The 15,423-nt window shown below is 58.1% G+C and overlaps 4 protein-coding genes across 4 annotated transcripts; 3 read left to right on the forward strand and 1 right to left on the reverse strand.

Annotated features, from left to right (window-relative positions):
* Positions 1–16: 16 nt before the first annotated feature.
* PHSY_001400 (hypothetical protein) lies at positions 17–3,559 on the reverse strand (the record flags this gene model as incomplete). Its single annotated transcript, XM_012332032.1, has 1 exon — positions 17–3,559. One exon carries the CDS (start codon positions 3,557–3,559, stop codon positions 17–19), a length of 3,543 nt encoding a protein of 1,180 aa, XP_012187422.1.
* A 299-nt stretch (positions 3,560–3,858) lies between these two features.
* On the forward strand, positions 3,859–5,204 carry PHSY_001401 (hypothetical protein; the record flags this gene model as incomplete). The annotated part of the gene is made up of 4 exons (XM_012332033.1): positions 3,859–4,093; positions 4,193–4,281; positions 4,698–4,957; positions 5,042–5,204. The coding sequence occupies 4 exons, from the start codon at positions 3,859–3,861 to the stop codon at positions 5,202–5,204; spliced, it is 747 nt and encodes a 248-aa protein (XP_012187423.1).
* A 383-nt stretch (positions 5,205–5,587) lies between these two features.
* Positions 5,588–8,581, forward strand: PHSY_001402 (hypothetical protein; the record flags this gene model as incomplete). The annotated part of the gene is made up of 1 exon (XM_012332034.1): positions 5,588–8,581. The coding sequence occupies one exon, from the start codon at positions 5,588–5,590 to the stop codon at positions 8,579–8,581; it is 2,994 nt and encodes a 997-aa protein (XP_012187424.1).
* Positions 8,582–10,573: 1,992 nt separating this feature from the next.
* PHSY_001403 (hypothetical protein) lies at positions 10,574–14,464 on the forward strand (the record flags this gene model as incomplete). The annotated part of the gene is made up of 1 exon (XM_012332035.1): positions 10,574–14,464. The coding sequence occupies one exon, from the start codon at positions 10,574–10,576 to the stop codon at positions 14,462–14,464; it is 3,891 nt and encodes a 1,296-aa protein (XP_012187425.1).
* Positions 14,465–15,423: the final 959 nt, after the last annotated feature.

Genomic DNA, 15,423 nt, shown 5'->3' on the forward strand with positions numbered 1-15,423 from the left:
TACGCATCGTGCCTGGCTATTGAATCGTGACGTCGTCTTCAGCGTCCTTGTAGTTCGACTGCAGCGACACAACGCTGCTCGACGCCAAAAGTCCCACATCGCGAGACGACGCGTTGGAATCCACCAGAGACCTCTGTCGTAGACCCGTCGCGGCATCCACCTTGCCACTTGGACCGTTAGTATCGACTGCCGAGGACGCTGCCTCCTTGCCCGGCTGGTGCTTGTTCTCTTCCCTGGCTTGCTCCACAGCCTCCTCTTTCGCCGTCCGAGTGGGTGCAGGATCGCCATCTCCGCCTAGCAACCATGCTACCACAAGACCTTGCTCCACGGCCTCGAGGGAGCTTCCCTCCTCTTCCACCAATGATGGCTTGAGCTCTACAGTCCTGGTATTTGACTCAGGCTCAGCAGCGCGTCCGTTTAGCTGAGCAGGTATATCTGTCGCGTCGGCTGCCGTGACTGTGCCTACTGCACCGTCTGCTGCTATTTCCGTGGCGGTTGCGTGTGTCGAAGCAGTGTCTGGCTTTCCCTTTTCCGTTGTTGCAGGACTGTCGATAGCGTCGCCATTGGGACGATCCGAAGATGGCGAGAATGAGCGCCCATCCGAGTGCATGGCTTTCTGCACCAGAGCACGACATTCATCGACACTGTGACAGGTGCGCATCGCCCTCTCCAGCTCAGCAAGCACCTGGATTGTCTCGAGACTCGTGCTGTTGCGACGCGACGCATGCATCGAGGCGGGTCCTGCGCCAAATGACCTTCTTCGCACCAACACCTGCGAGCCAGACGCACCGACAGGTCCTGACCATGCAGTAGGTGCATTGTTGCCTCGCGCTGTGGCGGCGGCAGCTCCCTCTTCGGTCGTGGCCGTCATGGGAGACACACCAACCGCGCCTCCAATTCCGCCAGCAGAATGGTGACCAGCATCAGAAGAGGACGTACCGGCCTGACCTCGCACAGGGAGGACGCCGTGTCCGTTAGAGCTTGTATATCCGACGCTTCGGCGCCGATCGGAAGAAGGCGTGCCATTGCGTTCGATCACCGTGTTTGCACTCGCCGAATTGCGTTTGTACCCCCATGGCACTTTGCGACTGATCAGTTCATCTGGAGTTTTGATGGATTTGGACGTTGTCGACGCATCGTCTGCCTGGAGATCGTCCTGACCCGCGACCTCAGCGGCGCCCGGGGTCTGGCTGCCGTAGCTCGTGGATCTCGACGCATTGCTTGCACTACGGGACGCAGCAACTGCCCCGGCTCCCGCCGCGCCAGCAGCCGCGGCCATTCCTACGCCTAAACCGATTAAAGCGCTGTTAGAGCCTGCGCGCCCCGTATCGGAAACAGTGACGTCCGGTTTCGGCTTCGTATCCGACGCCACGTCAGCAGTCGCTGCAGGGTGTTCCGAAGTAGACGTAGACGAGCGCGATGCTGCATTGTTGCGGGTGAAGGTTGGTTCGTTGGCCGACGTAAGCGAACGCGTTTGGTCGAGCGAATTGGTGGTGCTGCTGGTGATGTAGGTGTCTTGCGATCCCTCCAAACTCGCCTTGGTGTCGGTGTGCTGGTGGACGCGATACGCTGTTTGAACGGGCGAGGAGGGTGTGCCGTGGCCGGAGCTGCTGGCCGATCTTCGGCCAAACAGGGTGCGAACACGGTCGCCCATCGCAGACTTTTTCGGAGCGCCGTCCGTCAAGGAAGATGTGTCGGAGCTGATGTTGCCGAACCTCTCTGAGGTAGCGGATGGCGGCGTGGACTTGAAGAGATCGACGAGATCCTTGTGCGTCGAAGAAGTGCGCTCCGCTTCATCGTTGCGTGGCTGCAGTCGCGGCGTGCCGCGTCGGAACGTCAAGGACTGCGGCGGTGGAGTAGGAGGCGGAACGCTTGCCTTCGAGATATCTTCTTCGACAACCTCGCCGGACCGCAAGGCGTGCTGGCCGGTGAAGGCGGAAGAGGGGCCTCGGTACGACGAAGGCGGAGGAGCCGCTGCTTTGCGTTCAGGCCGCAGTGATGATGGCAGCGACGCGCGTGTGCTTGGTTGTGTCGAACCGACATCCGACGTCGTCGCGCTGCCTGCGGATGCCCTTTCAACGGCACGTCCAGCGCCGGAAGGCAGCGCCTCGCCGCTTGCCGACGTCTGTGAGGCCTGCGATGCGAGCGTTGCGGAAGAAGCATCTCTGTGCCCGCCGGGCGTACCAGCACGTCGTCCAAGAGATCCGGGATCAACGTCTTGACTCTTTTTGGCGACCTCGATGGTGTGGAGACGATTGGGTGTGAGCGAGACCTTCATGGTCTGACTGGAAAGCATGAGCGCCTCAAAGTCGTCGTCTGCGTCCAATGCTGATTCCGCTGGATCGGAGCCGTTGGCGTTGTGATTTGTCGGCAGGACTGGGCGGGTAGGTGCCGAGTCGGACGTACCTTGCTTGAAGCTGTTGCGGCGCTTGATACCTCCGAACACACCCGACCAACTGCGCTCCGAACTTTGGCGGCGTCCGATGCTGCCGGAACCGCCTGGGTTGCTGGTGCTGAGCGAAGGACGTGCTGGTTTCTGTGCAGTCGAGGAGACGGTGGCGCTATCTTCCGAGGCGTGATTGGCGAGAGAGGACACGGTGCGAAGCGTGGACATGCTGCCACGCATTGAGTCAGCGTTGCTCAAGCTGCTGGAGGCTGCATGGCCATGACGGGAGGACGACGACGTGGACGCGTTGCTGTTGGTGGGCACTGGCGGCACCTGCACGGAAGCACGCTTCGAGGAGAAGAGGGAAGGTCCAGCGGCCTCGTCAAAGTCGCGCTCGTCGGGGACGTGCCAGGGCTTGACGACCCTGGCATCGGATCGAGAGCCGCGTCCGGCGCCGTTACGAGACTCGAGGACGCCGATGCGGCGTGCCAGCTCTTGTCTGATCGTCAATTTGTTGAAGAGAGGGTTCAGCTGTTCGTCTTCGGTGATGGCAGCACGGAGATCGTACAGGCTGGCTTCGTCGGAGTTGTCGCGCTCGATGACCCGAGCTACGTTTTGCAGGATGTGACTGGCGACGAACTCGAGCAGCGCAGACACGTAGATGGCAGCAACAGGCGTGACAGTGGCTACGGGACGTCCGTCGCTGCTCATGATGTTCTGATCCTTGGTGGCATTCTCGTCCTTCGAGTCGCTGAGAGTCGAGTAGTACTGGCAACGTGACCGGAGGGCTTTGTAGGCGCTTTGAAAGGGGAAGCCATCAGTGCCGTCGAGTCGCGAGGTGGACATGAGACCGAGGGGCACTTTGGCGCCCTCTGCACGCTTGCCGTCGACGTAGCTTCGGAGCTCGAGCTCGGCCTCGAGGACGGCATCCTTGGCGAGCAGGTTGTTTGCAAAGATCCTGAGCATGCCGTCAGACTTGATGCGGTCGGTGGCCAAGCTTTTGGCGGAAGTGAGGATCGTGAGGAGGAGTTCGTCCAGCAGTCCATTCAGAACGAGGAGCGTCTCTGCTTGAATCCGGGTCGGCCGATTCTCCGAAATGAGCGTGTTGGCAGATCGTGCACTGACGAAGGCAGGAACATTGTTCAGCGACATTGCGCTGTCGTTCAATGACATGGCGGATATGACTGCCGTTCGTGTTGCAGACTCGCCGCTCGGTATGCCGAATAGTGCCGACCCTGGTTTATGCCAGGGTGCAGACGAGGATCTCAGCAAAGCGCCTGGATGAAAGCTGGCGGCGACGAGCTGGAGCAAACGAGGCCGACAAGATGATGCCAGGATTGATGGTCCTCACTTTCGCCACGGTAGTCCGCGACGATGACCAAGACGCTGACGAAAGTGGGGCGGATGGATGAGTCGTTGCAGAATCAACAATGCGCCATCCTTGGCGTGGCTTGCGAGATGAAAGGGCGGAAATGGGTCGTTGTGACTGCAGTCGAAGATCTCTCCTGCAGACTTTCAGGGGTGAAGCCGCGACTTATGAAGCTGCGACTTATGAAGGGAGCGAAACGACAAAGCTGTGTTGGAATGACGACGAAGTCCTAAGTTATCGACGTAGGAAGTTCCGATACGTTGCGCTGCGATGTACCGCCGTCGGGCGAGCCGAGACCAGCGATCGAGGACAAGTTGCAACGTCGGAGATTTCCGACGGTAACGTTGTCGCAGAGATGGAGCAGAGTGAAGAGGTGTGACTGGCGACTGTGCAAACGAAGGATATGCGTGACAGAGATTCTTGTCGTTCTTTCTCAGTACCGTGTATGGTTGGCCGCCGTTGTTGCCGAATCGCCAGTGTGCTGAAGCGGATGCTTCGCCGTGGACTGCAAGACGACGACGCAATGGTGTGAGACCGGAAGGCAGCGACGAGAAGATCGAGCGCCCTTCTCTTCATCCATGGAAAGGAGCTAAGCCATGGAAAGGAGCTAAGTCAAGTCAAAGCGAAATGTGCTTAGTTAGCCAGAGCGACGATCAAGCCAGGGTTCAAATTGGAGGTTCAAGGCGCCTAACTCTGCGGCAAGGCGGAAAGCTCGAGCACACACACGCACACGCCTTTAGCGTAGAAAATACATTCTCGGCTTGATGGGAATTGCAGCGCCGCGAGTGTCTCCTGAAAAAGGGCGATGGGACCAAGCGAGTGGTTCGAGTAGTGAGTTGAAGACTGTCTCGGATAGGTTGTAGCAACGCAATCGAGGCATTGCAAGAGCACGACTGCCTCTGAAGCACGGCGAAGGAATGGTCCGAAGTGTCCTCTCGGCAGAAGCGGAGCGACCAAAGCGGCCCTTGTCACACGCATGCCCACATGCACGCATGCAAGTGGCCGCCACCAAGAACAAGCTCTGGCCACGAGCCCAACTGCAGACGGACACACAAGCGCGGGCTCGGAGAGTTACGAGCAAACACACACCACTCAGCAGCAAAGCTAAAATTCCAAAAATTCCGAAGGGAAGTACAGCTGACCACCTCTACCAGAAGCGGCACGGCACAGCTCGCCAGTCGACACAATGAGTACCTGAAAAGGTGAAAGAGGCATTTCCTAGACGAAGCGTTAAAATACGGCTCGCACAGGTCTTGTCTCTGACAGTCTGCTCTCTGTCTTAGCAGACCGCCCAGTCTGGACGAAAAAGAGCATTGCTCATGCAGACTCTTGCAGCTGGAAGCAGCCTTCCGACACGGCTCCAATCGGATCTTCCGCAATCGCGTTTTCGTGATTCGGCTGCAATGTGTTAGACCGATAGAGACGACAGATATTGGTCACGCTGACTAATTCAAATTTCCGCCGCCTCGCGTGCAGGGTGCAGGCAGTGAAGGAAAAAAAAATGTGGATGCGAGGCAGGAAGAAAGCTTCCTCGCGGTCTTGTGGAAATTTTTGGGTCTCAGGGAAACCATCAACTTTTCAACACTAAGCATCTCGCTTCCCACGCTGCTAAACACTTGTCACCGTCTATCTACACACCGTCTCTTGATCTCACCTCGGACGAAGACAAGTTGCTGAACAGTGACGAGCAACACCGTAGATAAAACAGCTGAGCTCAACGCACCGCAGCAGGTGACCGTCCCGTTCAAAGATCACCTCCGCGACCTCCGTCTGGTCAGCAGCAGCGGCAGACCCGACTTTGAGCATCGCCGACCTCGGCGTCCCCGACCAACATGGCTTCCGCATCGGTAATGCCCGAGCTTTCGCAACCTTCGACGTTGCTTACTCATCCAACCCTCGCTGCTGCCGACTTGGCTCGCAATGCCACCTTGCCAGCAACAGGCTTCTCCACCACCAAGACCTCCACCATCTCGGTCGGCTCAGCCTACAAGCTCTCCCCCGATGCCAGATCGCTGCGTCGACTGAAAGGCACGCTGCCTCTCCTCGTCGCCGGCAACGCGCTCAACCTCATCAACCCACAGTCGCAGACTCCCATCCAAAGTTTCAGCCTTTCGTCGGCAGAGATCGCCTCATGCGCCCCTCTGACGCTTCTGCGCTCGATCGGCTCCGGACGTTCGATCCGAACCACCTTCATCGGCATCGAGTCGCACACTCGAGCCAAGTCGGGTCGCGCTGCGATTACCGCGACGCATCAGCTGTGGGCCTATGTCGAGCACCTTTCAGCAAAGGGCAAGGAGAGCGCCGAGGTCGAAGTCAAGAAGGAATCGCTCTCCGTCTCCAAGCCCATCCGCCTCATTCATGCCCTCGGCGACGGCCGTCTGGTTCTCACTCATTCGGACGACAGCCTCACTCTGGTCTCTAGCTCGCCTCTTACGTTCGACGACGAGGTGTCTATCCAAGCAGAGGCCACTTCATTGCAGGTAATGGACACCGTGGAAGCCTCGCAACATCAGACCACCGAGCGATGCCACTTCTTCGTCAACCTGCTCGACCCTGCTTCTGCCAAGGGTCTCATTGCTGGCAACTCGAGAATTGAGGAGGCAGCACTATTAGGGTTGCGCCTTGCCGTCACATCGGACACCAAATCATCGAACACCTCCACCAACAATGACGATGACGCCAGCAAGAAGAAGAAGCGTTCCAAGCGTTCCAAGAAGGTCTCCAACGAAGGCGACGACGACGAATCGCAAGCTGCGGACGCCTCGCTTCCTCAGGCACAAGCGCCGACCGGCTCGCTCACCTTGGAGCTCACTGCCTTTGTGAAGAGTTTCGATGGGGCTTCCGAGTCGTCCATCGCAATCGTCAGGCTCGGCAATGCTCAGGTACCCGGCATCTCCACTGCGAGGCACGTCGTCGACGTCCAGATGCATCCAGGCGGCCGTCTCGCGATCTTTGGTTTTGATGGGCAGCTCACCTCGACCACCTTGACAACGTCGGCGAATGGCGAGCCGCGTCTCACCCATGCAAGCGCCAGCTACCTGGATGCTTTAGCTCATGCCAGCAGCTCCCGTCCTTCCTCGTCTTCGACCGCCTCCCCGTCATGCCTGCTGCTCCTCAGCCGTGACCATGCACTCGTCGTAGGCGTCACTCGCGCTACGCCAGCCACAGCCGACAAGGAGCGCGTTGTGGCGCTCATTGTCGATCTCGAGCTCAACGCTGTACTCAAGCAGATCGACTGGGCAGTTCCTTTCGTTCCAGCTTCAAGCGCTGCTGCCTCCTCTTCTGGCCTGCTCCAACGAATGACGACCGTCTCGGCGTCACGCATCGCAGGCTCAACGAGCGTCATTACCATGGGACCGCCCACCGTATCCACGCGCACCTCGAGCTCGTCCGAGAAAGCCGAAGCATTGGCACAGCTTCACCAGCGCAGGGTTTGCGTCCTCTCTGTACCGTTCGCCGTGCCAGAGATGAGTGTGCTTCGTGACGCCCTCGGCAAGGGCGAGCTCACGGCTCGATGGATCCAGACTGCTGACGACATGGTCGCAGAAGTCGGAACCGGAAGCGCGGCATCGGATGCGGGCCGAGCAGCCCTTTTGGAACAGATCGGGACCATCTCACAGAGCAGCGACAAGCCTCTCAGCAAAGACGCCAAGATCAACACGGCCCTTTCCAGCTGGATCGACGTCGCTACCGAAGACGGACGCATGCTCGAAACGCTGACCGCCCACGATTCCGACAGCTCTTTCTACAGCCAACTGCTCGACCTGCTCCTGCCCGCTCCGTCCTCACGCAGCAGCAAGAGCAATGGTGCTGCTGCTGCGGCTTCCTTCTTGCCACGAGCTGCTCTGCTCGCTTTGCTCAACCATCCCCTTGTGCATCCATCGATCTTTGCGACGCTGAAACCTTCCGCCGCGACAGCAGCACCTGCACGCATCGTCTCGCTGCAGGCCAACGGATCTGGTCTCACCGAGTTCTGGGCGAGACTGGGAGCCTGGAACGACGCGCAGTTGACGCGAGCAGCTCTCAAGCGCATGCCCGACGTTGGCGAAGACACGTTTGCGTCTCTGTTGCTCGCGGCGATGCGTGGGCTGCTTCAGAGTCGAAGATCGGGCGAAACGGTGAGCGCGAAAGCGACTCGACCCTACATGGCACTGCTAGCGGAGTTGGTGCAGCTCCGGATCTCTAGAGCAGCACTGCGAAGCGCTCTCAAGACGCAACTGCGTGACGACGTGGATCAGGTCATGGCACTCCTGCAGCTCTGCAACGCGTGGCTGACCTTGACCATCCAAAAGCCGCTGACGGAATCCGGTGGCAGCGAAAAGATGAGCCAGAGCGACTCGGCCCGGTCGGGCAAAGCGCAAGTTCCCGACGCAGATTCGGTGATGGCATTGGCCAACGACGTCCTCGACACGTTCTTCCCGCTCTTGCTCGCGACACCACGCTCTCACGCAACGGTGCAGTCGCTCTCATCGACGATCTCGCGCTACCTGCAGCTCATGTCGACGTTGCGTCTGCTCAACGCGCCTCTCTCGGCGTTCGCCAAGCTGCAGCAGGAGAACAGTCTGCTCGCATCTTCTGAAGCGGTTGGCAGGACTCCCAAGACCGGCAGTGGCGGCACCACGTTATCGGCGAGCGGTGCGGTGGCATCGGCGGGTAACGCCAAGGTGGAGGTGAGCAGCAAGGCGGATGCTGCAGCGCGCGCCGAGATGGGAGGAGGATTGGGGATCAAGCTGGGCACGCAAGGTGAAGCCAAGACGCGTCGACTGCAGTTGTTCGAGCAGAGCATGCTGGTGGGAGCGTACAGCTTTGAGCGTCTGGAGATTTGACGGCCGCGCAAGCAAAGCGCTGTCGATCGATGGGCAGACAGGACATCAGGCACACAGGTGAAGCTCATGCATGTAACTCAAGGACAGTCCATGAGTTGCTGTACCATCAATTGCGAACGATGGCATAAAACAACAAGGTGGCCCGATAATCCAAGAATGTGCTGTGAGCGTGGCCGCCTTCTCAGTCACGGATCGGCGATGGTGGTCTTGAGAGACACGATCTGTAACGGTGTGGGGAAGGCTCTGGCTTGGAGCGAGCGTACTCGCTTTTCCACTTTGGAGCGCACGTGTCTTCTAGATGGATCGTTGATTGGGTCAACGGATGAGGGGGACAGCGGAGCAGCGCCCGTCGTGTGAGCTTGGTAAAAGATGACGACGAGAGCCAAGACTTTCTGCCAAGACTTTTTATGGAAGGAAAATAATCATTTCGATAAAACAGTAATTTTGAGACAGCGGACGGCGGAGCGAGCACAGCCTCGATTCGAGAGAAGCTTTCTTACGAACAAACACCTTAGCTCAAAATTGATGGACGGGCTTTGCGAGAAATCCACGCGAGCACACCGAGGTGACTGACGATTGATCAAATGGCTTGCTCCTCGACCTTTTTGAACGCTTCTTTCACCACCACGAAGGCAGTATGTAGGGCAAATGAGAACACGCAAGCTTCATATGACGATTGTGAGCGATGAATGTTGATGAACATCCGGGTTGAATTGCTCACAAAGGTAGGTGAAGGAGCATGTTGAGATTGATGGATGGCTGGAGCGAGCTAGGTTTGGAGGACCAAGACTCGCACGTGGGCATTGAGCATAAAGTGACCCTCGAGAGAGGACGCAGTGGCGGCCATTGCTTTCGTACCAAGGCATCTGTCTGATTCCAAAGACGAAGAGGTTACGATATCTGGGGAGGCGGTGGCACTAGAATCGCTAGCTGGAGCAAGTTCTTGGCATGCATACGTAGAGAAATAATTTCATGCATCGAGAATCTTCCGACTAGAAACCATTTCACTCAAGGCAGCAGCACAGCACAGCACAGCCCGAGGCTAGCCCAAAATTGGTTCCCAAACTGCACTACGCTGTAGATGCTGGGGCACATCTCTCTCTCTCCTCCCACCTGTTCGGTCAAGCTGTCTCCGGAGCGATACCAAAGGCTTGGCCTGCAAGTCGGGAAATTTCTCTTGGTTTCGCGTTGTTCAAGTTTGCCTGGAGAGCGAGCTGCCATGTGAGAAAGAGACAGCGGTGACGCCGTTTCTTTGTACCTTTGGACCAAATGCAGACTCCGCCCTTCTTGACGGCTTGGCATCCATGCATGCATCCGACCCTTGGACTCAGGGCAAACCTGGCACCGCCTCGCCTAGCTTCGTCTACGCCCCATGACTACCGTTCCAGCCCTATCGTGTTGGTTTGTTGCGTGTCACTGCCTGGATCTGCGGTTCGTTCACTTGGTTGCTGCTTGCTCCACCTTGCCTGAGTTCCACTGTTGCACGTTCCTCCGTCTCGGTTTCTCATTTCCGCCCACTCGCGCGCAGCCAACCATCCCGTCCATCCAACCAACACTTTTTCCTCTTAGCTTTCCTGGCTCACTCCGCATTGTCCTTTCAGCCTCCAGTCCGCCTCTACGCCTCGGTCGTCTGTGACTTCCGCCTGCTCCTTTCTGCCTTCTTGAATTCAGCCGAGTATATAGTACACACCGACTCGGCCACTTGCATCGATTCCGTCTTCTCTTCCCTTGGACCCATTCCGACTGCTTCCTCTTCTCCCCTCACATTGCCACCCCGGTCATCGTGCGGAAACCATCAATCACGCCCCGTCTTCTTCGTCACCTCGGAACATGCAACACTGAATTCTTCGCTGTCCCTCAACATTCACAAGCTCTTCAGAGCCTCCTCTGGACCGCATCGGCCAAAGCTGATCCTAGCATAGGTCCTATCGCATTCCCCGACCCTACACTCTCTTTCGCTCCGACCTGCTTCACTCTTAATACACAGTGAGAATGTCGGCCAGCATCGAGAAGCAGCCCGACTCACCCGGCGCTGCTACCGCCACCGAAGCCGCCGAAACCAAGCCCGGCTTCTTTGGTGGAATCAAGCAGTCGCTCAAGGGCGTCACCAGGTCTGGTCGTCGAGAGGCGCAGGCAAAGGCCCTGGCAGCCGAGCTTGAGCGTCAGCGCAATGTCGATCCCCGTCCCTTCCCCTTGCGTCCCATCGAGCTCGCCGATCTGCTCGACCCTAAGAGCGTAGACAAGCTCCGCGAAATGGGCGGTGTCAAGGGCGTCCTCGCCTCTCTTGGCACAGACGAGCACCGCGGTCTCGACCTCGGCGGAACAAAGACCATCGAGGCCGGCGCCGGTGCTCACGACATCGAGAGCGCTCCCGCTACCACCGACTTGGCAAAGGCCCGCGACGCCAACTTCGTCGACGCTTCCGAGGAGGACCGCGTCCGTGTCTACGGTAACAACGTCCTCCCAGAACGCAAGTCCAACAGCCTTCTCCTGCTCATGTGGCTCGCTCTTCAGGACAAGATCCTCATCTTGCTCTGTGTCGCTGCCGTCGTCTCGCTCGCCCTTGGTATCTACACCAGCACGCTCCCTTCCGAGGAGATCGCCTGTGTCGTCGATGGCGTTGAAACCCTCTGCAAAGTCGCCCACCTTGACTGGGTCGAGGGTCTTGCCATTCTCATTGCCATCATTATCGTCGATCTCGTCGGTTCCGTCAACGACTACCAGAAGGAACGCCAGTTCAAGAAGCTCAACGCCAAAAAGGAACAGCGCGACGTCAAGGTTTTGCGTCAAGGAAAGCCCGCTCTCATGTCTGTCTACGACGTCGTCGTCGGTGACATCCTCCATCTCGAGCCTGGTGAGATTGTACCCTGCGACGGCATCTTCCTCCGTGGTCACAACGTCAAGTGCGACGAGTCGGGCGCTACCGGTGAATCCGACATGATCCGCAAGGTCACCTACGACGAATGCATCGCCGATCTCGACGAAGCTCGCCGCAACAACGAGAAGCCCAAGAACCGCGACTGCTTCCTCATCTCCGGTTCCAAGGTGCTCGAAGGTGTCGGCCAGTACGTAGTCATCGCTGTCGGCCCTACCAGCTTCAACGGCAAGCTCATGCTCTCGCTCCGCAGCGACGCTGAGGACACTCCCCTCCAGTCCAAGCTCAACCGTCTCGCCGATCTTATCGCTTGGCTCGGTTCCACCTCCGGTATCGTTCTCTTCACCGCTCTCATGATCCGCTTCTTCGTCCACCTCGCACAGGAACCCGGCCGCTCCTCCAACGACAAGGCGCAGGATTTCATCGACATCCTCATCATCGCCGTCACCGTCGTTGTCGTCGCCGTGCCCGAAGGTCTGCCTCTTGCCGTCACGCTCGCTCTTGCTTTCGCCACCAAGCGAATGACCAACATGAACCTGCTGGTGCGTCTCCTCGGCGCCTGTGAGACCATGGCCAACGCCAGTGTCGTCTGCACCGACAAGACTGGTACCCTGACTCAAAACGAGATGAGCGTCGTTGCGGGCAGCATCGGTGTCAACTTCAAGTTTGCCGACCGCCTCGAGGCCAACCGTAAGCGTGTCGAGACCGAGCACGATGCCGCCTCATCCACCCAGACTCGCATCGTCGAGCAGGCCGAGCTCAACAGCTCGATCAGCACGCCGCTCCAGAGACTCCTCAACGACAGCATCGCCATCAACTCGACCGCCTTCGAAGAGGCCGAGCAGGACGACGCCGACAAGGACGCCGCCGCCAACACTGCTGTCGCCGTCAAGAAGCACGGTCTTTCCGCTCTGTTCAGGTCCAAGAAGGCGTCCGCCACCGCCGAGAAGAAGAAGGAGGGCGGATTCGTCGGCTCCAAGACCGAGACTGCCCTGCTCAAGATGGCCAAGGAGCTCAAGTGGGAGGACTACCGCGCATCGCGAGAGCGTGCCGAGGTGGTGCAGATGATTCCCTTCAGCTCGGAACGCAAGGCCATGGGTGTTGTCGTCAAGCGCCCCGAAGGTGGATTCCGTATCTACCTCAAGGGTGCCAGTGAAGTCCTTACACGTCTCTGCACCCGTCACGTCGAAGTTGCCGAGACCGACACGGACTGCATCCAGATCGAGGAGCTCGACGATGCCAAGCTCGAAAAGGTCAACTCCACTATCACCGGATTCGCCAACCAGACTCTCCGAACTCTCGCGCTTGTTTACCGTGATCTCGAATCGTTCCCGCCCAAGGACGCCAACCGTGACGAGAACGGTGACGTCGAGTACGCCTCGCTTGCTCAGGATCTCACCTTGGTCGCTATCGCCGCGATCGAGGACCCTCTTCGACCGGGTGTCACTGACGCCGTCGAGGCCTGCCGTCGTGCAGGTGTTCAGGTCAAGATGTGCACTGGTGACAACGTCCTCACTGCCAAATCGATCGCAACCCAGTGTGGTATCTACACACCCGGAGGTATCGTCATGGAGGGACCCGTCTTCCGCAAACTCAACCGCGCCGACATGCTCGAAGTGGTTCCCAGACTGCAGGTGCTGGCTCGATCGTCGCCCGAAGACAAGAAGATCCTCGTCGAATCGCTCAAGAGTCTCGGCGAGGTGGTCGGTGTCACTGGTGACGGTACCAATGACGGTCCTGCGCTCAAGACGGCCAACGTCGGATTCTCGATGGGCATCGCCGGTACCGAAGTAGCCAAGGAAGCCTCGGACATCATTCTCATGGATGACAACTTTGCCTCGATCGTCAGCGCCATCATGTGGGGACGCTGTGTCAACGATGCCGTGCGCAAGTTCCTGCAGTTCCAGCTTTCGGTCAACATCTCTGCCGTCGTGGTCACATTTGTCACCGCCGTCGCCTCCTCGGAGGGCACCTCGGCGCTCAAGGCTGTACAGCTGCTTTGGATCAACCTGATCATGGACACGCTCGCTGCTCTGGCTCTGGCCACTGATCCAGCTACACCGGATCTGTTGGACCGAAAGCCGGACCGTCGTTCTGCTCCGCTGATCTCGACCAACATGTGGAAGATGATCGTTGGACAGTCGATCTTCCAGACTGCCGTGATCCTGGTGCTCAACTTTGCGGGCAAGAGCATTCTGAACCTGGGAGCGGGTAGCGACACGGAGCTCTCGGCGATCGTGTTCAACACTTTCGTATGGTGTCAGCTGTTCAACCAGGTCAACTCGCGTTCGCTCACTCAGAAGCTCAACATCTTCAGCAATCTGCACAAGAACCCTTGGTTCCTGGGCATCCTGGCTCTCGAGATTGGCTTCCAAGTGCTCATCATGTTCGTCGGCGGTGCAGCATTCTCTGTGACTCGTCTCACTGGACGTGATTGGGCGGTTTCGATCGTGATCGGTTTCGTCTCGTGGCCTTTGGCTGTTTTGATCCGACTGATCCCTACGCAGCCGATCGAGGACTTCCTGATCAAGAACAGGATCATGTCGGACCCGAACGCGCTCCCTGCGCCCGTTTCCGAGTCCGGCTCGGACGACGGCAAGGCTGCGCGTGCACGAACCTTCTCGGAGTGGCTCCCGGCAGTTGGACAGGTGGGCGAGCAGCTCAACTCGTTCCGCAGCATCCGCGGTGGTCGCATCAGCGCCAGTCCGCGACTCTACCAGTCGCGCGAACGTCAGCTCAAGTCGGCCAACTTCCACCACCAGAGCGTGCTCGCCATGGTGCCCGGATTTGTCGTCGCCAGCATCGGCGGCAACTGGCGCTCGGCTCCCTCTGACACCTCGAGCGATGGCAAGGACAAGAGCAAGTCCGCTAAATCGCAACCCCAGCAGCAAGCGTCCAACGAACCCACCGTAGACTCTGCGACGCTCTTCAAGGACGGTAAGCTCACCTTCCACCCCGACACGCGCGAGGACGACGATCTCCTCCGAAAGTTCAAGTCCGGCTTTTGAGCAATATATACCCCTTGTAACGAACACAAAGCTTTGTAAATACACGCTACCACTCTCTCATTCCACATCACACAACGGTGTTTGTAAATAGGCTTTCCGCGATCTCTCTTCTCTCTTGCATGCCCTTCAGGTAGCGCGGGTGAACAACCCCCACACCTCTGTAAATAGTGTACCTGTATTGATAAACATTGTTACCTCGTGCTTCGATTCGTGCGTTTGTGCTTTCTGTGAGATCAAGTGTACACGCTTCAACCTCTATTCACACCAGAACGAACTTTAAGAGAAGAGTTTCAGCTTTCTCTCGCGCTGTCTCTTGCATGCTCTCTCGTTTTTGAGGTGGTAGCGGATGAGCAACTTCACACCTTTGTAGACAGTGTACCTGTACAGGCCAATTCATTATTACACATGTGTTCGAGTTGCGAATTCTGTGATAAGGCGGGTTAGGGCGGGTTCGGCCTGTGAGAGTGACCTGCATGGGTGTGTTGACATGCATCTCGTCTAACAGATCCTGTGTGCTCGGTTTCATGTGTACTCGCCACCCAGTCCTAGTAGTTGATCTCGATTTCCACCAAAGAAGTGCGTTGGTACACACCAAGTAAGTGAGCTTTCTGGCTCCGACTCAACCTTGGGGAAGGAAAGAATGGGTGTGTCTGCATGCTTCCAATACGGAGCCAGTCGAGCGGAGACTCGCCATCGTATGGGTTGGGAGCCCCCTGAGTCGAGGAGGATGGTCCGTCGACTAGGGGCTCACTTTCCTCAGCGTCGGGACCGGAGATGCGCCCGACTCATTCGATCAGGTTGCGGCCGAATCCACTCCCAGCCCACGATGTTGTCTCACTGACCCGCGCGACTCAGTCGGTGAGACGACGGTGTGCGCCCAAATACTCCCTGTTATGCATGACGATGCGGTGATGAGGATTGGGGATTTTCCACGTGGCTGCAGTGCGAGCTGAGCACGG

The sequence above is a fragment of the Pseudozyma hubeiensis genome (genome assembly GCF_000403515.1).
Source record: "Pseudozyma hubeiensis SY62 DNA, scaffold: PHS15, whole genome shotgun sequence".
Lineage (NCBI taxonomy): Eukaryota > Fungi > Basidiomycota > Ustilaginomycetes > Ustilaginales > Ustilaginaceae > Pseudozyma > Pseudozyma hubeiensis.